At 40.2% G+C, this 27,941-nt stretch overlaps 1 protein-coding gene across 4 annotated transcripts in view; it reads right to left on the reverse strand.

Moving 5' to 3' along the window:
- man1a2 (mannosidase, alpha, class 1A, member 2) overlaps positions 1 to 26,285 on the reverse strand; it is a 141,532-nt gene extending 115,247 nt beyond the window's left edge. The window contains exons 1-2 of one of the 4 annotated variants that reach the window (XM_026145360.2): positions 25,903 to 26,285; positions 23,941 to 24,451 (exon numbers count right to left, since the gene is read on the reverse strand). In XM_026145360.2, coding sequence (XP_026001145.1) covers positions 23,941 to 24,254 — 314 coding nt within the window. In that variant the 5' untranslated portion in view covers positions 24,255 to 24,451; positions 25,903 to 26,285. Of the gene's footprint in view, positions 1 to 23,940; positions 24,452 to 25,254; positions 25,556 to 25,622; positions 25,643 to 25,723; positions 25,882 to 25,902 lie in introns of those variants that run through there. The other 3 variants (XM_026145363.2, XM_080291166.1, XM_026145361.2) reach the window with 3 other exon arrangements.
- Between the last annotated feature and the right edge of the window lie 1,656 nt (positions 26,286 to 27,941).

Raw genomic sequence — 27,941 nt, forward strand, 5'->3', positions numbered from 1 at the left:
TTTGTGCCCCCCATTCCCTGTTAATGCCCTACATGCCCCCTTGGCCACACTTTGCTAGACCCGCACCTGCACAGTTACCAGCTGTCAGCTACCTAAAAAAGGATCCTGGGGTTATTTGTCTCTCAGAAACAGTTCATAACTTCCCTTCAACTCATTCATGTCACCTAAAAGGTAAACCTGTTTCTCCATCACCTGCTCAGCTCTGATGATCCAGTAAGGACATCTCCTGGTTTCATCTTCATGTTTCCCTCTCACCAGATAACCAAACCATATCATGACCAGCAGCTTTTTTTTACAGCTGTGGCTCCAGTAAACATCAGCTGATACTAGAAATTAATATTAAATAAATTCTAACAACAGCTGATCAAGCTTAAACGTGCTGCTGTTGTTTAGCGCGACATCCGCTGGTTTCCTCTTTTGGCGCAAAGTGAGCGATAAACAAACAAGAGAGAAAAGCCGATCAGCTGATCATTGATCAGTTTAATGATTGAAGTAGAAACAGGAGAGGGAGGGGGAGAGAATGAGAGAAGAAGAGGCAGCTGTGCAGCGTAAACACAGAATAACTCCAGCTTTGTGCCTTTTTCATTGTAGCTGAATTACGGGACAAACTGTTCCTTTTCACCTCAATAAGAAACGCGTAATATTTTCTCTGAATACCAGACGGGACGGTTGGCAACTCTAATAACTTATGAACAAAATAAGGTTCAACATCATTAACTTCATAGCACCCACCCAGCTGTATAGAAACTCCGTCATGCTAGCTAGCACGCAGTACGGAAAAAGTCAGAATAACAAAAATAAACTCCACCTAAGCTTGGTTTATATCTGACCCAGAGAGACTGCAGGTCATAACTTCTTACCTGAAGTTCAGTTCACACTTGGACCGGCGGCCGCCTCGGGTCTCTTTTCCTTCTGCGTCCCTTTTCCTTCATCCACCTGCTGCCTCCACCACTTGCTAATGTTACTGAATCTGTGGAAACTCCGCGATGCCACCACACGAAGTAACGAGTAACGACCCTATCTAAATCCCAGTAACGAGTAACGCGTTCCTGATTTTGGCATAATAACTAGTTACCGTGCTTGTTACCACAATAATAATGTAGTTACCGTAACGCGTTACTTAATAACGCGTTAGTCCCAACACTGTTTATAATCAAGTCAGATTTTACCTTATCAGAGCAATAGATTATGTATTGATACGTCTGGGCAATAAAACAATAAAAATAATTATAATGAAATCTCTTTTCCTGATTAGGAAAACCAAAAAAACAATACTTTTTATCATCTGAAGTTATGCCACCTTTGTAAAATGCAAAGCACACACACAACACTAGACTTTACAGTCCCAGATACTTTTCCCTCTCACACCTAGCCGTGTATATTGATAATGTGAATTAGTTAAATCACATGTATTCAAGTAATTCCCCCCCCAAAAAAGCAGCAACTGCAAAATATGCAAACAGTATGTGTGCCACTTGCTGAAAAACAAGAACGCTACAAGCAAAACTGAAATCCTCTTAGCTGGCTACAGTGACAGAGATTAATTTAATGGTGTTGAATGAATCTCTGTCACTGGAGCCAGAGAGTGACATTGTGAAGGAGGTCAAACTGTCTATGAGAAGACAGTTTGACCTCTTTCACCGAGCGTGACCTGCTCTATGTCAGCTCGTGTTCATCCTACAGTTCATCCCTTTCATGTGAGACTGCAGCACAGATAACTCTTCAGTAATCACTGTGCAGAAACTGAAGGCTCCACCTTTAGTGCCACACACATCACTGATAAAAAATATTGCACTGCATTAGATATCAAATAAAGCACACAGGAAGTTCAACTGCCTGGAAAGCCTAGTTCTGTATTGCTAGAGAAAAAACAACTAAAGAAAGCACTGAGTGTGCACAACTGCACTATCACACAACTCCACTAACAATACATGATTCCACTTAGGTAAACTATGTCAGATTTCCATAGACCATATAGTAAAGTCAGGGAGCCCTGTGTTAATCAGAGAATCAAATGAGTCTTTTTTATTACAATAAAAAAGTTAAATGAGACTGTACAGTAATGTGCAAAGTATTGTGAGTTTTTAGAATTTTAACATTCTTGAAATTCAACATTTGGTACGATCACCTTTATTCCTTGTTGTGAAACCTTGCCTGATTTCTTTTAGACAAGGTCTTTGTGTAGGTTCTCAGTCATCCAGGTCATGGTAGACTAAGGAGCTTGGGAAAGGAGGCCACAGAACATCTTTTTTTTTTTTAAAAGATGTTTCACCTCTCATCCTTAGTCTCTAATAGGGCTGCCACAAACGATTATTTTGATAGTCGACTAGTCACCGATTATTTTTGCGATTAGTCGACTAATCAGATCATGCATCCATTGGACGTAAAACTACAGCTTATTGCACCAGCAGCATCTGCTCTTATATAACTATCATTAGCTTACAGCTTTAAGTGTTTACGGTATGTGCTAACTAAAAATAAAGACAAGATGATAGTTTATTAAATTTTAATGAAATTTGCAGATTGTTTTGGTGAAGTTTAATAAACTCCTTGCTATCTAAAATATAACAGGACACCGGAGTATATTCTCGAGCATCTCACACTTCTGATAACCAGTTGTTTATTCAGCTGTGTAAAAACTATAACTTTAATCTCAGCCAAACCGATTTACTCAGGAACAAATAAAATATTAAAAAAGCCAAACAATAACATTTTTAAGTTATCTAAGTGACTTATATATATTTAACCTGAGTAGCGACAGACGGCAGTGGGTTTGAAAACGATTTGGGTGAGCCTTGCCCCGGCTAACTATCGAGCTAGTGGGTAACAGACGTCTCCGAAAACGTCGGAGCGCTTTTGAAAATATGTGGTGTCCTGATAAACTGAGCCGATATTTGAGGTTTACACAGCTACATTCTCGCATGAAAATATGTTAAACGTTTATTTTGTGACCCAGAAAGAATAATAAGAGTAATATTAAAACTAACTAGCTGCCGCCATTGTTGGAAACTGAGCTGGGCTGCGCTATGAATTCTGGGACACAGCTTCTTCTTCTTCTTCAGGGTTAATGGCAGCTGGCATCCTTGTACATGCAGTGCTGCCATCTTCTGTGTCAGGCCGTTATTACACTCTTAAATCCTACTGCTTACCGGTATTCCTGCGTCTTTTGTGATCTTACAAAGCTTCAAACGACGCGTCGACTATTAAATCAGTCGTCGACGATTTTGATAGTCGACGTAATCGTGACTAGTCGACTAATCGTGGCAGCCCTAGTCTCTAATTGTTAAGTTCTGAAACCAAATGGTGGAGAGTTTAAGCTATTTAAACTAGTGCTGTCAGCGTTAATCTCGTTAAAATTACGTTAATCTCGTTAAAGTGACATTAACGCCATAACCGCATTAACACAGCAAATCTCCGTTAGCGAGTTAACTCATTAGAGCGGGTAGCTTGTTAACGCGTTATCGCCGTGCAGCCCCACGCACGGGGCGATCCGCACTACCTTGCTAATGGAGATTTGCCGCGTTAATGCGGTTATGGCGTTAATGTCACTTTAACAAGATTAACGCTGACCGCACTAATTTAAACCCAAGTGAGCGTTGACCCACTATTAACCATGTGCCACATCATATAAGCCATAGTAAGGAAAAGCGGTATGTGTCATTACCAACACAGGTTTAGGGTGAAACCAGTGTGAGACCTTGTCTCCGTATCATGTGACTTATAGAGGTCACCTGACAATGAGTAATGAGTTCTCACTCACATTTTGCCAGACCAAACACAGAGCTAATCACGTTTTCATAGTCCCTTGTAAATAAGACAGCATGAAAAGAAGAGAATATGATGTGCCATCTATCCATCCATCGCTCCTCTTCCACTTATCAAATTCAGGATAGCAGAGGGGCTGGAGCCTATTTCAGCTGCCATAGGGTGAGAGGTGGAGTACATCCTGGACAGGTCGCCAGTCTGTTACAATGAAAGCAGGGAAGTGACATTTTCTACAGATAGGGTATACTGTCGTTCTGGAATAGACCACACCCATCAGGATAGAAATATTTCAAATCATAAAAAGTAATCACTCAGAACAACTTTATTTTGATTTGTAGGGACCCATGCCTCTAAAGGGTCACGCTGAGCCAAACCAATGGTTCTGTTTTTTCCTTTTAATTGTCACCCATCGCTATAAGCATAAAAGAAATACTTCTGAAATAGTCTTTATAAAGTCAATAAGTGACCATTCCCTCCTGGCCTTTTTGCAAAAAAGTTAACCTAGTTTACCAAAAGTATTTTCATGCATCTACAGTTAATACAGTCCTGTCAAAATGTTGGCCTTACTAAGATACATGCACTAATGTGCTCCCAGAGGATCACAAAGACACCAGAGCCGAGGCCTCTGATGAATAATTCAATCTAACAAGCCCCCCTTCTGTTCACATAGGTGTTAGCTACCTGACAACCCAAGGAAAATCTAAATCAACTGCTGGCTGCTAGAGATCAGAGATTCCACAATAGTAGCTAAGCTAGTCACTCATCTGCATCAGTCTCCTGTGTGCACAGAGAATGGTGTCAGTGCCATCTGCACATATTAAGAGTCATATCTATTCATCAAAGGAGAGAAGATGAATAGGAAGCAGTTTTGGGGAGGGATGTTTTTAAAAATGTTGAGATGCCCTGGTAGCTAGAGGTGCACACATATCTACAGACAGAAAGTTTCAAAAGAAGAAATTATATGATATTTCACTTCAACCAACTTTCAGGTAAGTCAAACAAATAACCTCTAGTTTCCCTTTTGTATTAACCCAACAAATATCTGCTCTGGGTGTATAGGAGTAGACCTAAATCCGTTTTTGCCATTCACCAAGGAGCTCACTTAAAAGCAGAAAAAGTCTTAAAGCGATACACCGACTCAGAACACATATCTTATAATATGCAGTCATTTCACATGATATGCACCCTGAATAGAAAAGTGCATCCAATTAGCAGCACTAAGACAAGTCCGGACCGAAGGAATTTCAAATAGTTACTTCAGCTTCCTTAACCCTGCATTTTTATAACTCTGCAAGTAGTTTTCCAAGCTTTACTCCATCCAAGGGAAAGGCTTGACTGAATCCCTGCCACTGAACACATCCTACACGGGACAAACAGTAACAGTGGGCTTAGATCAAAGTTAACACTTTGTGTGGGCAATTCAAGTCAAGAATCTCTTCATTTCTCCAGTAAAGCATTTGTCCATCTTGGACGCAAGAGTATAGAGAACACACTTCTTTTCAAGTATTACTACACCAGAGTCCTCATGGGAACAGTGCCTGTGAGCTTCAAATGACACTTCTACCTGAGAGACAGCTGTTGGGAGCTTGTGGTACGGCAGCTGAATTTTTGTTTCTCCCCAGATTTCCTTCAACATAAACATACATACACACTTTACTTGTCCTGGTTTTTCCCATGACCCACTTGGCTCAAATGGAGGCTGTATATGTAACTGCTATCCTAAGCTTAACTGTGGGTTTGTAATAGCATCCTCTCCCTCTCTTACTCTTCAAATTCTCTCTCTGCCCTAACAACCATATCACAATAGCTACAATCTCTCAGCTGCAAACATGTGAGCACACACACACACGCACACAGCCTTTATTTCCTTAAATATATTCATATTCTCTTTCTGCTGCTCTTGCTCATATCAGCCATCTTTGACTATCCTAGCCTTTTTTCCATCCTCCTCATTTTCCTCCCCCGTGTCAAGTGTTGTATCAATTAGTGTTCAGTTACGTTCGTGCTATGGCATTTATCTGCCTGAATGCATGTTCTTATTCTCCTTTCTCTCGTCGTCTTATTTCTGCATAACTCCCTCCCTCCCATAAATGTCTGCGCAGTTATGATGTATTCTTGATAGTAACTGCATCAGGTGAACACCTGGGCGCTCTAGCTCTACCTTTGATGGCCTGCATCGTGTCTGTCTGACTCATATCGCTATATGAAACACAGGTCCCCGTCTCCACCTCAGCTGCACAGGAAGCAAACACTACAAATGGTTGCATGAGCCCTGTGAGACACGGACTTCTTTGGTGTGAAAAAGTGTGATGATGCAAGTGATGCAAAGTTCAATCACCAAGCCTTTGAAAACATGGACTCTTATTTTTCCTGTAAAAACGAATGCACAACAGCAATTTTGTCAACAATAACAGATAAATGGTGTTGCATTACTGTCATTCTGTTTACAGTGCACTAAAAGGTAGAGATGATAATAAAATGAAATCAGGACAATCTGAAAGTAGCATTACAGTAAGAGAAAATGGGAGCCAAATTAATTTTATTATTGGTCTGCTATGGAACAGCTACAGCCTCCATTTTTCCCTTGGTCTTCTTCGTGCTGTAAAAATACACGCTGCACAAACAAAAAGATGTTTCTAATTTCCATGCAACTTCAAACCCTTATAAGACTCTGTGCTAGTTTAAAAAAAAAATAGAAGTTAAAAATAAAAAAGGAGGGGTCTAAGCTCCCTTATTGCTCCTGGTTCTGTCCAAATTTAGGACAATATCAAGGTTTTCCAGCAAATCTGCACTGACTCAGAAATCACCTTTAGAGCAGAGATTACATTCCCCATCCCGAGGCAGATCATAAATCCGGGAGCTCTGTTACAGGGCACAGCACATTATTATCAAGCTGGTACGGCTTTGATACAGCAAGCTGAGTTTTGCAGGGGTTTTTTTTTTTTTGGGGGGGGGGGGCTAAAATCACATTTTAATTCAGAACGGTCTTTTTGAAATTCAAGCCTTTGGAAACCTGAGTGCCAAATCTTAATTTGGCATAAAGTGATCCCACTTTGATCGCATTGCTGAAACTGACAAGGATTGTGGAACAGGGCTGCCACTCCAGTGTTTGGCAAGAATTGGACTTGGTGAGAAGCTTTGTTGTAAACATGGCCACAGCTACAAGGACTACAAGGACTCATTCTCCCTCTTTACGTACTTTTGTATTTTGGGTTTTTTTCCCCCTCCTCTCTCTTTACTAACCTGCTGTGCTGCACTCATGAAAAACAATTCAAACAAGTGTCTTTCTTTTGTCTTTCAAGAGGGCTTGTCACCACTGCCACACTCCAAAGTGACAATAAATGTGAGACAGAGTTAGGCACACTCCACTGGCATTCCTTGGCAACAAAGACAACACTTCATCTAACTTTTTCTTATTTTAATTACCTATTTTCAGCACTACTTTAACATTTTGTCCCCCTTTCATTCCAAAGTACTTCCTCCATTCACTTACAAGTTACCATGCAACTACAGCAACCAGCACACCAATGCATCTCAACAGCTGTATTACTTCTTGGGTCTGTTCCCCATCAGTGGATATCAATTCAAGTTTGTTCTTAAATTATATTATTCATGCTACACATCAATAACAATGTGTAAAAGTCATCACTTTAGACAAATACCAAGCTGCTATCCATGCAGATTGGTATTTATAGTAGAGGTACCTCATCCTGAAAAGTAATTTTACCCAGAGTAGTGATTCATAACAGCTTGCTTTCTCCCGTTACGCCTTTCAACATCCGCAATAACTTTCAGAAATCTGAAAAGGTCTCCCTCGGTTGCATTGCCTCCGAGCGATCACAGAGTGGCTTCAAAGAGTAAATGATACTGCAAGAAGACATTTCTACATCTCTTTCACACACACACGGTGAAATTATAAGTCAGGAGTTCACATTACAGTTGGCTGCGTCACAGCAGTGAAAACCCACACTGTTAACATACTCTTTAACAAAGAAAAACTAAAGCTGTTTTTTGAACTGTTACAGGAGGAAAAATAAATAATAAATTACTAAACTCCTAATTTCTTTTCAGGAAGGTATGCATGCATGATTGATGAGTGTTTGCGATCTTCTGCTGAGTCTCGGGAAATGACAGTGCAAAAACGATGACTTCTGTATAGATTAGGGATAAACTAGAAATGCCTCCCTGCAGTTGCATACTCCTGCCCATTAGTCAAGTTGTAGCTTATATTATGGTCTGTCTAGACTCATAATATACAGTAAGCAATCAAGACTTTATCTTGTGGGTACACAATATTATTTCGGGGGGGGGGATTCACAACAGACTGACAACCAGAAACAAACACCAACCTCAAACAGCTACTAACTATAGCTTTCCCAACGACTTGGATTCTATCTGTGTTTGGGAAAAGGAAGTATACTAGTGTGTGTTCACAACAGGAGGATTTCTTTAATGAATTATTAAAAAGCCTCAAAGTTACGTCAGCACCCACCCACCCCATTATCGCTTGCGTCATCACTACAGGTATAAAATTTCACTGACACTCTGTGGTATCGTATCGTTACACTGCTGCTACTCTCTTCCTATGTGGGTGCTCCTTAAGACTGGCTATCCTGCTCCTCCCAACAGTTCTCCAGAGAGGAATGAGGACTACCGTCAGCAGTTTAAGTCCAAAATGGGGGACTATGTGAGAGTGTGAAGAGACACTGAGAAAGCGGCTGAATGGACAGCTACAACAGCAACTTGGCCAAAAGGAAAATTAACTGGCAGGAAAATTAACATGAGATGGGCAGGGCTAGTTATTAGCACTGATTGAACTTTTATAATAAAGGTGACAAGAAACATTCACAATCAAATTAACAGACACCGCTCTTCTCCTTCTCTCTCTTTTTTTAAAGGCTAAAATAAGTCCACAAATGTACTTGATGGGCCATTCTTGTACTCATGAGGCCCAACCATGTGACGTCTATATGTCAGATTACAACTTATCTGCACAGGTTTAAGTTATATCACTACAACATAATGTCCACAACATTAAAATGGCCACTCCAGCTTTAGCCCAGATGCCTGGAAATTTTAGGCTTTTGTACCACGTTTACTGGAGGAAGGCAGAACTTTTCATGTCACAGCAACAGATAACCTAGAAGCTATCTGACTCGTCACTGCAAACTCTCCTTTAATTCAAAAAGAAAGACGGCACCTGTAGCAGAGTTCCCCTGTTAGGACATAAATGTAGGTCCACTGGCCACAAACATATCAGCGCAGCTAAGAAGTTGGGGAGCGAAAAGTGTGTCTGCATTATTAAGATGCTATTGGAACCAGTGATACTTGCCCAGTGATAAATACTGCATTAAAGATCTTGCTGATCAAAGTCAAAGACATGTTTTTAATAGAAGCTGTACCTTTGGGATGGCTTTCAAGCACTGGAAAATAACACAACGTCTGACTGCCACTATATATATATATATATATATATATATATATATATATATATATATATATATATATATATATATATATATATATATATATATATATATATATATATATATATATATATATATATATATATATATATATAACTTTTTATTGATGTTGTTTTGTTTTTTTAAGGGGGCGGGGGTGAGAAGACTTGTAAATCATTATAATACATCATTAAAAGACACACGAATAATGTAATTTAAGAACAAACTTGAATTGATATCCATTGATGGGGAACTGACCCAAGAAGTAGAGGTGGGAATCACCATACATCCCACGATACGATATTATCACAATACTTAACGCATGATACGATATTATTGCAATTTTTAAAAATATTTTGCAATATTCAGATTCTGTACATAAAGGTAAACTTTATCAATATTCATTTTATCTAATGTCAAAGTCTCGCACTCAGTCTTTCTCTCGTTTCAGTCAGTTTTATTGTTGACAAACTGAACAGTTTGTATTACAGTCTAGTCCAACTTAACTGAATGCAACCATCTGGTACGATTATAGCTATTCTGAACTATGCAATTTATGAAAACTATGCAGCCCCTTCAGCAACTGAAGAATTTGAAAGTAAATGAAAACAAAATATAATTTTACATTAAATAAAAAAGTTTTAAACTTAATTAAAATAAAACATGTCTTAAATTAAAATAAGTTAACTGTCATGTTTATTGCTGCCCAAAAAAAAGTTAAACACATTTTGACAGTGAAGGAATGTCAGGATTCTTGCTCAGAAAAAGGAGCTGATCAACAGGCTCTGAAGTCAGAGCCCACAAAAACTTTTTTGTAACAAAATATCGATTTCTGCTGTCCCTGTATCGATACATTATTAGCAAACAAAATATCACGATACTACACAGTATCGATTTTTCCCCCACCCCTACCAAGAAGTAATGCAGCTCTTGAATTATTTTGAGCAATTAACACTGATCACATCAAAGAAATATCTGGAAAGACCTCCAACATGCACAAACATTTGACCACACATCATGCAATCAATTAGCAGTAAGTAATGTCTTTGATTCCCTCACTCAGCGATGACTCTCAAAGCGGAGCCAGTGAGAATCGATACCAAATCGAACTGATAAGTGATATTGATAATTTAATCCAAATAGATTCTTATCAATTCCCACCCCTAGTAATCACTGCCCCACTGTGATGCTGAGCTGCAATTAATAACAGCAATAATCGCCAGTCTGTCTTTAGGCATCAACCCCCCCCCGCATTTTCTCCATTTTTTTAAAAACACATTCAAAACTCAAAACCAAAAGCTTATAATTAAATTTATCATTTTTACCTAACCAGCTCCAGAAGTACACTCACACACAGATCTATACTTGCCATACGGAGATTTTCTAAGAGGACACCTAATCCACCCTTTGTAAAGCAGCCCGTTTCTTAACGTAGGGAGCCATGCAGTTACACTGGATGCACACACTTATCAAAGATGATGGCTTGCTGCTAATTTCCAGTGATTTCCCAGATTCAGTCTGGGAGTTATTCCAGGAAAAATCTAGAACAGAGCCATCAACAGTTGAACTGCCTGTTAGTGATCAAATGTCGTTGTTATCATGTTGACTTTGTGCAGCATCGGCTACATGAGAGCCACCAAGAAATGTAGAAACTGGTCGAGAAAAAAAACCAGAAGAAAAAAAAAATCTAGCCCATACACTATCTGTATCACTTAAAGAAATGTTGAAAATGGGACGATCGTGGCTCAAAGAGTTGGCAGTTCGTCTTGTAACCGGAAGGTTGCTGGTTCGAGCCCCGACTCGGACAGTCTTTGTCGTTGTGTCCTTGGGCAAGACACTTCACCTACCGCCTACTGGTGGTGGCCAGAGGGGCCGATGCCGCGATATGGCAGCCTCGCTTCTGTCAGCCTGCCCCAGGGCAGCTGTGGCTACAACTGTAGCTGCCTCCACCAGTGTATGAATGTGAGAGTGAATGAATAGTGGAATTGTACAGCGCTTTGAGGTTCTCGAAAAGCGCTATATAAATGCAATCCATTGAAAATGCCACTAACAGAGGTGGTGAAGAGAGAATTGTCAATTGTGAGTCAACTAGACTGTATCAGTCAGACTATAAATCAATTTTACCTGGTGTGTGATTCAGAGACACACACACACGTAAAGGCTAATGCCATGCTGTTATTACAGAATAATCATATAAACATCCATGTGGGGTGTATAACAGTCTACCGTTAGCTAAGAGACATTCAGCCCCAACTTAAAACACACTTCTTACTTCTCCTGAATTCCTCTGTTTTGATTTATTAAAAGGTGCATTTTTTTAAATGCACCTTGTATGACTTACTCTTGCCAATATGAGCTTAAATCAAAAGCTCAATTTAGCAAGAAAAACGCCTTGTTTTTTCCATTCAGAAATTACTATTAAATATTACAAAATACATAAAAGGTTCAAAGTTTATGGATTCAGACATTTTGAACACCAGATAAAATAAATAATACAGTACAAAATCATCTCATTTGTTACTGCAATTGAGTGATACGTGATGGAATCATTTTAATATGACTAACCATTTATTTCATATTTCTTAATACTCAACCTATGCCGGTGAGTAAATGCATGTATTCACCGACTTGCTCCTCCTGTTAACTTAAGGGATACTACACAAAGAAACCACACACTGTGTTTTTGGCACGTATTGCTAAAAAGTTATATGGAAAAACTGGTTTAACAAACAATACAGAAACTGTTAGGTTTGTAGCTTGAACCTATTCGCTGGAACGTTAAGACAATATAATTACACTGCAAGCAAGACGCAAGTAGGCAAACTTCTTCATGTTACTCGTGCACGGGAGAGAACCGGACAACCGCTTGACTCCAGTTGGTCTCGTCCGTTCTCCCGTATCACTGTCCTTTTATTGAGGTTACATGAATATGCATAAGTTCATTAACATATGACGTCTACATACACAAAGAGTACCTTGCCTGTGTGTGTGTGTGTGTGTGTGTGTGTGTGTGTGTGTGTGGACTGCTGATCAAAGGGTCAAACATCCTTGGTCAGGAAGAGGGTAGCCTCCCCCTCACCCTAGATGGTTCATCCTAGATAACACGGTGAGGAAGTCCTGCAGTTCATCTAAACAAAGAGCACTTAGACTAGAACAGACGCAACTACGTTAATCCTACCATAAAACAATAAGACACGGTATGACCTCTCATGCTCCCAAAGTGCTGTCTAATACACACAAAGTTTGCAGACTATCAAGGTTCAAAACCTCTACCAATCTACAACTAATTACAAAACTCTAAGAATATATAAGTAAATATTTCTAAGCATAAATGACAATCAACAATACAAATCTAACAGAAACAAGGCCTGAAATCTCTGTTTCACACACCCAGACTTTACACTTCAGTCAATCTGAAGGGCTGCAGCTGTCGTCTACAAACAAAATACCATTACGATGATATGAAAAATGGAAAATTAAAAAAAGAAACAAAGACAGAAAATGTAATTTACACTAAGCAAGTCTGACTGTTTTCCTTTTCCAAAGCAACAGTGTCATGTTTGATGGAAGTCCATTATATTTCTGCAGTCTAGTCACTTCTTAATACAACTAGCAGATGAAATCTATGGACAACAGACAAATCATTTGGCATCAGCATTCGTCAACATGGATCTCAAGGATGGACTTACATTTGATAAAGTATTCTGCATGTTTTGAAATCTATTCTGAAAGCAACAGCGTGAAAACATTAAAGGGGAATAGTAACAAGAACCTGTAAGCAGACGGGTGTATGGGTTTAAAGTATTTTCTTGACTTTCTTGAAGGCACATTTGATACTGTAAAACAATTCAGACATTCAGTTATTTAATTGTAACTTTAATTTTTAATTTCATCTTATATGCACCAACAGTTTTTTTATATAAGGGAAATTAAACATTGTCAATGTATTCAAAAATGTTGAATCTAGCAAGCTGGAATTTGAGAGCATGTTGGAGTTACTGGAAATCAAATATACTGGCTGCAAGGCAGCTGCTACCGCAGTGATCATTACTTTTAAAAAAGGCAGTACACACCACAACCACACTTAGACTGAGAAAACAGTCAAGAGGGTACTCACGCCCTAATATACTGGTTTATTACAGTATACTAAATAATACTAGAGTTAAAGCTTAATACCAACACCTGGGGGGGGGGGGGGGGGGGGGGACCACAATGAGGCCAACAAATGACTTTAAAAAAAAAAAAATAAAGATTAGAAAGATGTACTTCCTGACAGAAACCTTCCAATTATCTGGACTTGAGATAGCACTAGGAGTACACTAGCCTGTGACCCCTTAAGGCTGGGGTTGTGACTATCACGTAATTTCTAATGTTTAAGTGGCTATCATCAGCTTACATAGTATCTGAGAGACATTTTTTTTGACAACTATAATTTTAGACAGAAAGGCAGAATTAGCAGCTGCTCTAACCATATATAACAGCTTCTAACATAACTGATAGGCCAAAACAAAATCAATTCTTTCATCTATTTGCAAAACAAGCAGGGCCGTTTGCAGCTGAATTTCTGACCATCATTCAGCTACGGTTGTTAGACTTCTTAAAGCAATCAAAATATTGGAAAATTACACTGTTGTTAAAGGCTTAAGGCCATTATAGGTCCATTTTTAGCTTCAAAACTTGAAGCCCCATCGACTTGCTTTAGATCTAACTTTTATAACTGTTCTACATTGTTTGCTGACGCGTAAAAAACCCATTTTGTCTTGGCAAGGTACTTTGCTTTCCTTTTAGCTCTGAACAACAGAAGCCACTATTAAATAGCTTCACCCCTGTTAAATCCACTAAACAGTACGGATGGTTTCACGAGCTTCTGTGATAGGTGGGCCTGCAAATACAAACAAGCACGCCTTGATTATCACCAGGCATAAACACACGCACACATACACACAAACACAAGAAAAATTAATAAATAAAACTACAGAGATTTACTTTGCAGCTGACAGGGAAATTAAACATGAAGACACAGGAATGATATCACACTAAATGTGATAAATAAAGGTGCTCCTATGTTGGCTTGGACCTTAAATATGATCTGCTGCGCTGCTATGTTGATTTATGGCCCTATCATAGTGCAAAAGCAAAGTTACGGCCCTGCAACACTAACAATAACTGGCAATGTAATAAGTAGCAAAACCAAGGTACTAGTGGTCACATGACTAAAATCCATTGGAGGGATGCAGTACAAAAAGGTTGTACCTGTAGATTTTCTGCTACTTACAGGTGTGTCTGAATCATAAACTCACTTGTCTCATAACACTGTTCACAATTAAACTACTTGTGTTGTACTTGTATTGTTGTACTATTTCATTTGAAGAATTGAAACAGAAACTGATGCATAACACTAGGGCTGCTCAATTAATCGAATTTTAATCACGATTACGATCTGGGCTTTCAACGATCATTTAAAATGACTGAGCCGATTATTAGCCTCTCCCTCGTGCTTTACTCTCGCGCTGCTCCGTGTGGCAAATCCAGCACACCTCTCTGCATTTCAAACAAGTGTCACAACAATTAAGAGCAGCGGTCCCCAACCTTTTTTGCGCCACGGACCGGTTTATGCCCGACAATATTTTCATGGACCGGCCTTTAAGGTGTCGCGGATAAATACAACAAAATAAAACTAGTACCTAGGGATGGGTATCGTTTAGGTTTTATCCGATACCTCTCATGTTTAGCCGTTTCCCTCTTTTTCTTTGGTCATTTTAGCCTTTTTGGCCAGGGTGAAGGGAGTATCTGCCATCAAACAAGAAGACAGCCGCATGTACCTATGATGATGTTTGCTAGTTCACCTTACATGCATTAATGTAATAACGTGGTTAGCCTACTCAACGTAAATTACACACGAACAACATTAAGCTACTCACGCAGAGAAGAACGGCTGCTGCTGCATCATCATCCTCATCATTTCTGCTACACTGGCAGGGCTAGGGGCCAGGACTCTCCTCTTCGTGTTTTTGGGGATGTTGCTAACTCTGGGTCCGATAACAGACACCACACCCGCAGTAGATGTGCTCGGTGTGAGGTCTCGCAGCAAGCTATCAAATACGGCGCATTTCTCGGCTTTTAAAAAAAAAACAAACGCTATGCGTCGCCAGGTGTTTCATCGGATTCGAGGTGCTACCTCCTTTGACAGTATCACAGTATCAGCTTAAAGCACTTGTTGCAGGCTGCTGAGTTTGCATCTTTTGCTGTGAAGTACAGCCAGACTTTTGACCGCTTCGCCTTGGGCATTTTTAATCTGTAGCTCTGCTCTAAAAGAACGTACGTACCTGGCCCCGCCTACTATCCTCGGAAACGTAAAATGATTGGCTAGAAGTGTATCACAGCTCAGGAAAAAAAAGCACCGAAATAAAGCACCAAAATGTGCGCTGCTTTTCGATCTGGTTACTACCGTTTATGTCAGAACCAGTACCCATCCCTACTAGTACCGGTACCGAAAAAAAAGAAGGTTTATTCATAACACACGTGAAAAGACCCAGGAAAACCGAGTAAACGATAACAAAATAACGCTGAAAACCGATAACAACCCTGAAAACTATACATTTCACACCTAAACCTCAACTCTCGCGGCCCGGTACCAAACGACTCACGGACCGGTACCGGTCCGAGGCCCGGGGGTTGGAGACCGCTGATCTAATACAAATCATTCTGAACTTTGCTTTTAGCTTCAGTTGCATGAAAAGGTTTATGTACCTATAATATACTAATAATTGTAGTTGTATAATAAAAGTATTTACTCTAATCAATAAACAATCCTGACTCCAGAAAGTACAACTTCACTGAAAGTTAGCTTCAGTGATACAAGTGGGGATTCTGAGGTTGAAGGCACGTACTCCTGTTTCTACAAAGTTTGGTTATTCACAAAGCCTGATCATTTCAGACAGTGCACAAGAACAGACAATGCTTCCAGTTCCAGAATCTAATAAGAAAATACCTTACATTTTACTTCTGCTGGCTGCAAAAGAGACTTCCAGTATAGAAGTTTATGGGAAAATGACCATCAGCTCCCTTTGCTCTGTGACTTTAATAAACTCTTTCCTGATGTCCTTAAGGGATTATTCACTGAAAAAGGAACATTGTAAATTGTAGTCCAAAACAGAAAAATAAAACAAAACAAAAGAGGATGAAGCTGACAGGGAATGAATGACAGTTGACCAATGAGGTGTTTATAAAGCCACAATAAGACAAACTGTGGAAACAAAGGAAAATCAGCAGGCACACTGCTCTCCTCAGGGGTCGGAGTCCTGCAAAGATCACAGGAAGAGAACAATTTGACCTCTTAAATGAGGTGAAGAAGAGCCAAACACCTGCAGGAACTTCTACAGCCGTTGTAACCACTGGTTTTCTGTCCTCTATGGAAAAAAAATACTTTATATTAAAGATTTAAGGCAATACATCTGAAATGTACAAAGACTCTTCTGCATTTTGTAAATAATTTTTGTTTTGTTTGTTTTTTAATATCCTTGCCAATAGGCCTGCCGATTATAGCAAAAAATGTAATCTCAATACCTTTTGTTAATATGGGTATCCAACCTCTTAGCATCATTTAGCCTTATTATTTACAGATTTTGAGGTAAAAATTTTTATTTAACCTATCTTTTCAGAAACTAAATTAAACAAGCTACAGCCTTTTCTGGACCGAATTTGATCAAATGGCCTCAGCCCACCCAGTTACCCAACTCTAAAGCATGGTGAAGGGAGCATCATGGTTTGTGGGTGATTTGTTATGTCATGACCAGTACATTTTAAAATCATTGAGAAAAAGAAATGAACAGGTCATAGCTGTATGAAGACATTTTAAAGCAGAATGTCAAAGCAGCAGTCCAAAATTTAATAAACTGGAAAGCTTTGGTGCAATGTACAATGATCCAAAGCACAAAATGACATCAACAATAATGGTATGATTGGACAAAAATTAAAGTTCATGTTTTGGATATACCATTTAACCCAACTGAGATGCTTTTCGATTGTTTGAAAATGCTGTTCAATCGGTAATATTAATAATAAAGTTTTGTAAGTTTTGTAAGGAGTGGTCCAGAAGTGTTGCAGAAGGTTCTGTGAGTTACTAAATTCACATAACAAGGTCGCATAATTTTATCAGTGTTTTGAAGTGTGCCCTATTAGTGTGTTATGAATTCAGTCTGACTGCATCTGTCTATATTTGAGACTTGAAGGTGAAGATTACATCACAATTTAAGAGAAATTAAATCTTAAAACCCAATAATTCCAAAGTGTACAGAAACTTTTTCTTGCAACCGTGTTTGGTGACATGGGGATATGACACTCATGATGTGAGATTAGTAAAGAAATGACATCTTCCACTGCGGGAGAGGGAGATTGAAATAGTCTACACAGATGGTGCACCTAATACCTCCAGACACAAGCCCTTTTTATTAGTTTTTATATAACACTTTATGGAAAAAGACAGGAAGGTGCCAAAATGCATGTGGATGCCGAGGCAGGTTCACTGAACCACAGAAGGAGCTACTGATAGATGATCTGATATTTACCGGACAATAAAGGCAAATAATCATTCAGAGGACAGGTTATTGCAGTATTGACTTCGGTAATTCCCAAACTACAGGAGGCCTGGATGGACCAGGCAGAATTCAAATCTTCATTATAATATAAAAAGATGCCTTTTTGTCCAGTTGAAAGAAAATGTGTTGCTCTAAGAAAATATAGATACACATTATAAACATTTTTCCTCATAAATGTTTACTGTAGATTCACTAAAAAGGAGAAGACCACAGCCAAATAGAGGTTAAAATTGGTGGCAGATGGCATTTCTGTCAAACCCCACTGGACACCCTGGCAAGTATCCAGTATGAATGTTCATGTCCAAACCAGGACAACACAATTATATTATTACTCACACCAAGAATAAATGAATAGATTTGTTGGATTGGGATGGCCAATAAGGTTTAAACTGATCATATGTAATAATAATAATAATAATAATAACTAAAAAACAACAACAACAACAACAACAAAACAATAAGGCACAAAATGACAATTCATTATTTTTCATTATAAATGGTTTCATCTAAAATGTCATCACAGTTTCTTGATCCCTTCTGCAATATTTTCAGTCTGCTTTGTTATTCAACCACCTCTTTAAAGTCCAAACACATTTTAAATTTGTCTTGTAATACCTAAAACCACTATCCATCCAGTCAACACTAAATACCAACCAGGATGTCTGTATATGTGATCATAAAGGGTTAGAATAAGGATCATTTTTCTCTGACTTCTACATTTCTACTGTAGCTGATAAAATGTCACTGCTTCTGCCAACATGCCCTCTTGCCCCTTTTACAGATTACAGTGCTGCACCTGGCTAGTCCTATGTTGTTTGAGCCAGAACAGAACAAACCCAAGGCAGGATCATTACTGGCCTCACAGTATGTTGAGCTCAACTGGGCTTTATAGCCGAGCATTCAAACAGCAAAGCCTAAGACTTAAACTTGTAAACATCCATTCTGATTTTAAATGTCTATTTACCAAAAGGATCTTTACATAAGGCGAAAGATTTAATTCTCAGGTATTATGGCATCAATATAATAAGCCAATATAATAAGCAGCCATGGTATAAGTCAGAACAGAAATGCAAAGAACTTCCTTGAATGTTCCACCAATCTAACAACTCCATTCTTTAATGTCTGTTAAGCATCTTGTTACTTGTCTTCAGCATAGTTTTAATAAGATAATGGGTGGAAGATCTAAAATATCTTCAGTTTTAAAAGCCAACTATTTCAGTGCTGATCTGAAAACCTCAGCAGAGAAACACCCTCTACTGTTCAGGTAGAAAACTCAAAATTATGCTGAAAGATGCTAAATAATCACCGAAGCATCATACTAGCCAAAATACAGACGCTTGACCAGAAAATAATGCCTTGCAGACAGGAAGGTTACGATGCCTTGCATTATATTCAGTGACACGTATTTACAGCAACAGGGCAACTTTCAACTCTTAAGTGGGTTATTTTATTATGGGCTGTTTTTATTTTCAAAATGTTAGAAGCTTAACAAGTTCTTCTTATGTCTCTACAATAAACTCAGGCATGTCATTGCTCATCAGTCACATAAGGGTCCAGTTAAACCAATTTAACCTGCAAACCCACCTACTGGTCATGCTATGTAACTACCAAAGCGAAAAACATCAAGTAAACTAAAAGTTAACTTGTTTTTGAATAAGCCCACAGAAACCAAGGGAAACCCTGGAAGCAGCGCAACTCCTCCTGGGTGTTTACAAAAACCAACACTCAATGTTCAGTCCGGCACCATGTGAGCAAGGCTACACATACCTCTTCCCCGTTACATTTCGTTTCTCCAAAAATTCAATGGCTGGATACCAGCATAGATTAATAACCTTTTCTCCCTCATAAGCTTTACAGGACTATTAACAGGTTGAGCTCGTGAACAAAGAACTGGTTCTGTGGGGGTTTCTGCGGCCGAATAAAGCAAAGGTGAAATTATTATGAGCGTGTTTGGGTTCCTGCGGGTCTCTTTAAATGCTAGCACACCTCATTTTCCTGAGGCTGTTTGAACCCAGAGTCCTCTGGAGCACACAATAACCACTTTAAGAACAGCTGAGGCAGCTATACCAACAAGCAAACTGAACAGATTTCAATAAGCTGTTATAAGAAGGGGTGGAGAGGATAAAAACACCTCACATGAATGCTTGTGTAAGGTTAAAATACACGGAGCACATATTCCTGACTTTGAATTTGCATAAAACTAATTTCCAGACAGGAAGGTTACGATTACTTTTCCTCTGTAAAACACAGTGACATCTCAGTGGCTGTATTTTAATCACATTTCATATACTCCTCTTAATTTCCGTCAAATGTGAAGCAACGTATTTATATTTTTTCTGTCCTTGGTATATCCTTGAAAATGGACGGCAGTGAAGATGCTCATAACTGTGTAGCTTTTTTCCCCCCCGCTCACAGCCATGTTATTAATTCCAAGGAGTTGCTCACTAAGCAATTAAAAATCCATGAATCTGAATACAAAGCTGAAAAAGGCTATAAAAAAATAAAGAAATATAAAAAAAAGTATTCAGTTCATTAAGAAGAAGAAGAAATGCCTTCTGCCATCTGTGACTGCACACTGAACCTACTGGAATCTCATTTAAACAGCTTACCCAAAACATGAAGAGTACGTTGAATGGGATTTATTTCAAGCCTGCAGCATGGAAGTTTAAAGCAATGTTGCCGAGCCCTTGTAATGCATATCAATCCATTTTTTGAAGGCTATAATTCTTCCTGCGAATGTCAAGTTTCTTTTTCTATCTGACTTTCTCAGAAGCTAAGTTTATCCCCCATGACGATAACCTCAGTTAGTATACTGCTGTGTGTGTCTGATGCTACGTCACGTTCCTCTGTAGCTCTGGAAAACCAATCGCTCGCAGCTGATTTAAAATTCATCCAGTTCGACACACCAGTGAGGAAGTGTTTAAGCAGACATCAGATTTCAAATTCTGATTTACTAAAACATACTGATATGTATAACATACTCCAAGGTGATGAAATTTGAACTATCCATCTACTAGTTCAAATTAGGAAAGGCCTAAATGTAACGCACGTTTAATTATATGTAAAACTCCCATGTTCCAGCTTTATAGTGACACAGTTCACAAGACTAACTGCGTTCACACTAGGCATGTGCACGGTCAACAAGACATTTATACACTGCTACTCTTGCTAGTAGGCACCAGAAATACTAGTCGGTTAAATCTATTATTGTTGTTTTACTAAGTTACCTGTTGGTTCAAAGATGTTACAACGCCACCTGAGACCAACTAGTGCTGCAGCCCTGACAAATGCCTGAGACCCCCTCGCTCTCTGTGAGGGAACTTGAAATGAAACAGATTGAAAGTAAGAAGATGACAGCTGCGTGAAACACCACAGCTCTGCAGTACATTGATGAAGAAAATGAACTTTTGTATGTTGGCTGTGTGAGAGAAAACTGGCATATAACCACACTGAAGTGGTCCAAGTAATTTGTAACCACATTATGCACAGACGTGGATGCTAGCCTGCCATGAAAGGGGCTACTGCTGCTAGCAAACATTTATCAAACTAATCTGACACTGTGTGGCCCCAGCGGTATACACGGCACAAAGTGCTGCACATTTCACCAACATTCATAACAAGATTTGAATGTTGAGGAATCCGTTAATGGTCTCAAATGACTCCTAAATTCATACACAGCTATTCTAAGGTCAGTGTTTATCCTTGTCTGTTAGATTGCGCCCAGCGTCTTCTGCCTTTTACACTAGTTAACTAGTCTGATTTTTTTTCCTGTCTCGTTCAAATGACTTGTAAATTAGTCCCCAGGAACATCCTGGGGACCATTTTGTTTTGGACGTGCCCAGAAATGAAATATAGGAGTAGAGTCGAGAAGACCTCAGTGACGAGTAGAGTAGAAGTATTTGAAGCAAAACATGACTGCCACTTATGGTGAAGCAAGAATAACTCCAAGTTTCCCACCTCGACATTTAAAAAAAACAAAAAAAACTTGATAATACGCAGCACCATTTGAGCCCAGCACTGCCTGTTCTGTTTGTCTGAGTCGTTGGACAACAGCAATTACGTTATTTCAAGCAGGCAGCATTGAAAGAAAGGCTTTCAGAATGAAAATATGAACGGGCATCACAGGGAATAAGGAGGCAAAATGCAACGTTGAAACTGTGGGAGAAACTGCTTGGTAATACCCTGCCAAGATTTCAGATAAACTAATGACGTCCGTTACTAGCTTGCAGATGACCTTTTCTATGAAATTGTTCTTCTCACCTGCCCTTTGGCACTCATGCATGTCATAAATATTTTGTGGCTGCAAAATAATATGCATGTGCTTGAATGATTCATACGTGAATGAGTTATGCCAGCGAAAGACCACTCCAATAGAAGGACAATAACTACTGTTAGTTCTTTGGCTACACTGAAAGCACAGTAATGTTTGTGGAACATGTGTGTAGCAGAGCTTGTTAGTAGATACACCTGAAGAGCACGTTCTACTTAAGATTATGTTAGTTAACAGGAAAACAAGACTTGAGGATTTATTTCATGGGTTCTGTTGTGTTTTTAGCTTTTGAAAACAGCACAGCACTGTGGAACTGTCACTATCTACTGGCTGTTAACTGGATTTTGGTGTCAATTCCTCAGACCGGTCTGATTTTGTGATTGCTAAATAGATCTCCGCAGCATATTCCCACTTCTTACACACTAATCTTACGCACGGTGTAGCCACTTTGATTGAAACAGTGAAAATGCACCGTTGCAGCATGTGCAGTGGAAACTGCCTACAACTGTTAGACAGTTGTTCGGTGTAGTGTAATTTTGAAACAGCATGTTAAAAATGAATCTGTGCATTTTCACTAGCTTGTGTTTTCTGTCCATTTTAGCATGTTATTCAGTAAAGGAGGATCACAGCTGTGCTTGTTGGGTAATTTAGCTGGAACTCAGCAGAAGAAATGCTAGTACTCTCATGAGATCAAGCCTGCCATGAGATCTACATACATTTAGTGTTCTATGGTGTTTTTCCATGTTAGTTGGATGAACACTTGTTGGGAAACACTTGGAAAACCACTTGTCATTAACCTGACTAACTCCATCTTCACTTCTGGTGTTGCACTACGTGTTCTACTCCACCCTTCCCACCTCATATGTACACGTACACAGTGAAACCCACAGATTGCAGCCTGGTAACAGAGAGAAATTATGAGAGAACCTGGCGTGACTAGAAATGAATGCAGCAGAGGCACTCACACTGCTCTGAAATGAACACAGCAGTACAAATTAGGTAAATACAAGGTTTAGTTTCTTTTCTATCATTTAAATACTGATTTTAAAAAAAGTAAATGTTTCTGTCAGTGTTCCAGAGTCAGTTGAGATATCATTTGATAGATGCACATGAACCTTGTGCAGAGCACTGCATTCCAAAAGGCACAACACTATTAGAGATACCAAACACTGACCCTGATTTAGGAGGGAGAAAGCGCCTCAGAACGATAGCTGGACAGAACAAATGATAAATGTCAACACTGAAGCCCAAAGTGACCAGTATGTAGCTCACTGCTGACACTAATTTCCAAGCCTGTTTAAGCAGTCACTAAGGCTTTTCAAACAGCCTGTGTGTTCTAGATCATCAAGTTCAACAATGTCTGCCTGCGGGACAAAACAGCAAAACTCAGGCCAAGGTGATAAAATGCCTGCTGTTAAAGAACTAAAACCATTAGACCTAGTGGAGAAACAAAGGGCGAGAGAGCACAGAGCACACTCAGCTGTGCAAAGGAATACGGAACAAAATGAAAGGAGCATTTGTGCTGACGTGTATCACTTGGCAAACAGTAACACACATCCAGAGACGTCAGATTGTTTGAAAAAACGTGTCAAGACACCTGTTTGAATGACATAAGCTATGTAAAGAACCAAAGATAAACTAAGTACTTACTAATATGTAAGAAAACCAGTTGTTTCTGATCTCCTTATTCACTGTCAAATACACACAGAATATATATATATATATATATATATATATATATATATATATATATATATATATATATACACACATATACTTATTTAAATGAAGACACGCTAGCTCTTTCTTTTCTACACTTAACAATACATCTGTGGGCCCTTACCTGTGTCTGTGCTCATCGTGTCCTCCCTGTCCATGTATGATCACCTGTCCTGAGGCGTGCTTGCCCTCCTTGGGTGTGTCAATATGAGGGATAAGCACATCCTCCAAGCCCAGGTCAAAGCGCTTGTGCTTGGAATTATCTGGGAGGAAAAAGAAGGCCCCAAAGCATAAGGTGATGAAGGCACTGAGGATGAGGAGGAGGATGAACTTCTCAGAGAGCCTCAACGTGGCCCTATGGTGCGGGAAGGAGGAGGCACCCGGCGACAGAGTGGGTATCCTGCGGCCCGACAGCGGTAGTAGAGCCGGCGTTGTCATCTTTTGACCGTTTGAAATTGACTTTACTAGGGATGGGGTAAGGTGGGTTTCACAGGTGCCACGGGTTGCTGTAGCGGCATGCACCGACTGGTTAACTTTATTATCTCATCCCTGCTTTGGTAGGTCCAGAAACCAAAAGAGGCAGAGATCCCTCAGTAACAGGGTGACTTGTCAGCAGGAACATGGCCATGATAGTTCTGAAAAAAAGTACACAGAGGCATTCAGTTAGGAGACAAAAAAAATCAAATGAGAGCATATTTAACAGACTAAACACCATTGTAGAAAAACCTTGCCTTTTCCTTCCTTCATTTTTTACCATTTTTTTTTAGATAGTCAATGCTCTCTATGCACTGGCAGGATAGACGAGTTGATGTCCTTTATAGTCTTTCCTTCAGTTGTCATTTCTCCACCTTGGCAGCATGTCTTTTGTAACCACTAGTATCCTCTCACCATGCACTCTCCCTGACAGGCTTCTACTGAGCCAAACAGCTCTGAATTACAATCAAAAGCAAAGTGACAGCTCAAGTAAATGGCATGTCTTATATCAAGCAAGAGCTGATATATTAGAGTAATAAACAATCCTTTTGGCTTGCTATGGTGATTTTAACAACATGTCATCTGGAAAATAGTCTCTCACTCTCTTTCTCTTTCCACAAACACACACAAAAGACTTAATCCTTTGGCCATGAGAAAAATGATAGATTTTCCAAGAGGCTTAAGGTATCAAGAGTTTGTGTAGTATCTGTTCGATCAAGTGTCCTTTACGCATACTGGCTTTAGTGCCACCGCAGAGTGAGCACAGCTTTCTTTCTACAGTTTCATCTTATTGCAGTGGTGTATTTCTTGCTACCACACATGTATCATGATAAAAAGCACAAACGTAACACACAATGCACAGTTGTGTTCCAAACTCTAGCCAAAAAAAAGGGAGTAAGCCGCGCTTTCTAAGTACATTGCATGCCCGTTTTCTGTGCTGTACTACATCTGAATATCAACCCACCTATTAAACACCCGTGGGCTATACTGGAAAAGATAAGGGTTTTATTCCCTCGTGCCGGCAGATGTGGAAAGAAGACGTGGGGCAAATGTCTCATTCGGCTCAGCAGCTGCTCCAAGTGCGAATGTAAAGGATGGATGGAAATGAAGCAAGTACCCCTTTAAAGACAAACATTGCTATTCGTACTAAAGCCTGCGGGGTTGGCGCTAGACAGTGTTAACAGAGCCCTGTTTTTCCTGTACTTTTCCATCATGTTGGTATGGAGCTGCGTCTCCACGCAGAATACCAAGTTCATTCTGTGACAGTGCCAGCCTGTGTGAGGTGATTAGCCAATACAAAACGCTAGCTAACAAGCAAATGCGCTAACTTACCCGGCTAATACTGGCTAGCAATGGAAAGAAAAAAGGAAAATAAAGTTCCTGTCAACGCTCAGGGGGAAACCCACACAATAAATACAAATAGCCCGACATACGCGTTTCGGTCCGTTGACATTTGAGCTACCCCGGAGGTTGTAAAGACAGAGCTTTAAAACCCTCAGCCTGCCCAGGTGCTAGCTATTTGGCTACAAGGCTAGCACTAGCTAGCTGGCTGGCTGGCTGCGAATTGACAGAGGCGGTCTCTTGTGTGGAAGCCACTCTGCTGCATCACCACCTTTCTCATATGCTCGTCGAAAATCGATGCCTGTCGGGATTCCCGGTCCACGTTTTGAAAGGAGTCGCTGTAGCAGGTGTCCTCATGTCCACAAATGAAACACCGTGGTGTCGTGCCGTGGCTGAACCGCTGACCATCAGCTCAGACCCACATAGCGTTACAGCTCCGCGGAGAGGATGTTGATAACCGGTCGCTCTGTTGGACTGCAGCGACGGACTGAGTGCGAGCTGCTGCTGCTCGGCGATTCAGCATCAACTACTCTGCCTACCCGAGTTAGGGACCGTCTGACAATTTCGCTGGGCAGAATTACTGTTCTGTATGTAAAAAAAAAAGGCACACCAACAATGGCACACACCCCAGCCTGCTAGAGGGCTAGATTCTTCGTCCCTATGATTCACCTCTGTAAAACTGAAAAACAGCTGCAGCGTGCATGATACTACATTTGTGCAAATTATGGTCCAATCCTTCACCTCAATTATTTTTTTTTAGCATTTGTTTGATATACTTAAATTAGAGATGCACCCTTTTCCAGCACAGATGTGATGATTCTATTGTAGTGTTAGATTAATATGTCTGTGAAGGTTCTCAGTCATCCAGGTCATCGTAGTCAAAGGAGCTTGCAAAGAAAAGCGTCTGGACTTCTTTAAGTTACTTGAAGACGTTTCACCTCTCATCCGAGAAGCTTCTTCAGTTCTAAGGTCAAATGGTGGAGAGTCCCAGATATAAACCTAGTGGGAGTTTCCCCCCACAGAGGGACAAAAGGACCCCCTGATGATCCTCTAATCCACTGAGCCAAGGTGTGAAACTGGGTGTGGGTCCCAATCAGCCAGAGTTTCGGGTGTGTTCATTGTGAAACCTGGCCCCACCTTATCATGCGAATTCTTGAGATCAGATGGCCCAGGATGTGAGTGGGCGTTAAGGCGTCTGGGAAGAGATCTCAAAACTGGATTATAGATGGCAGAGAGTTGGTGTCGTAAACCCCCGCCTCTGTTCAAAGATGGTCGCTCACAGTGGACATAGATGGCTTCTTTCACTCCTCTTTCAAACCATCTGTCCTCTCTGTCCAAAATGTGAACATTGGCATCCTCGAAAGAGTGTCCTTTATCCTTAAGATGCAGATGGATAGCTGAGTCTTGTCCTGTGGAGGTGGCTCTTCTGTGTTGTGCCATGCGCTTGTGAAATGGCTGTTTGGTCTCTCCAATGTAGAGGTCTGGGCATTCCTCGCTGCACTGTACAGCATACACCACATTGTTACAACAACATTGTCATCCCCTATGTAGCCGGTGTATCAGAAAAACTCAGGAGAGTTTTCTCCAAGCATGACATCCCGGTGCTTTTCAGACCCAGCAACACGCTCAGACAAAAACTGGTTCACCCGAAAGACAAAACGCCAAAACACAGACTTAACAATGTGGTGTATGCTGTACAGTGCAGCGAGGAATGCCCAGACCTCTACATTGGAGAGACCAAACAGCCACTTCACAAGCGCATGGCACAACACAGAAGAGCCACCTCCACAGGACAAGACTCAGCAGTCCATCTGCATCTTAAGGATAAAGGACACTCTTTCGAGGATGCCAATGTTCACATTTTGGACAGAGAGGACAGATGGTTTGAAAGAGGAGTGAAAGAAGCCATCTATGTCCACTGTGAGCGACCATCTTTGAACAGAGGCGGGGGTTTATGACACCAACTCTCTGCCATCTATAATCCAGTTTTGAGATCCCTTCCCAGACGCCTTAACGCCCACTCACATCCTGGGCCATCTGACCTCAGGAATTCGCATGATAAGGTGGGGCCAGGTTTCACAATGAACACACCCGAAACTCTGGCTGATTGGGACCCACACCCAGTTTCACACCTTGGCTCAGTGGATTAGAGGATCATCAGGGGGTCCTTTTGTCCCTCTGTGGGGGGAAACTCCCACTAGGTTTATATCTGGGACTCCCCACCATTTGACCTTAGAGCTGAAGAAGCTTCTCGGATGAGAGGTGAAACATCTTCAAGTAACTTAAAGAAGTCCAGACGCTTTTCTTTGC

Source organism: Astatotilapia calliptera, chromosome 16 (genome assembly GCF_964374335.1).
Source record: "Astatotilapia calliptera chromosome 16, fAstCal68.1, whole genome shotgun sequence".
Classification (NCBI taxonomy): Eukaryota; Metazoa; Chordata; class Actinopteri; order Cichliformes; family Cichlidae; genus Astatotilapia; species Astatotilapia calliptera.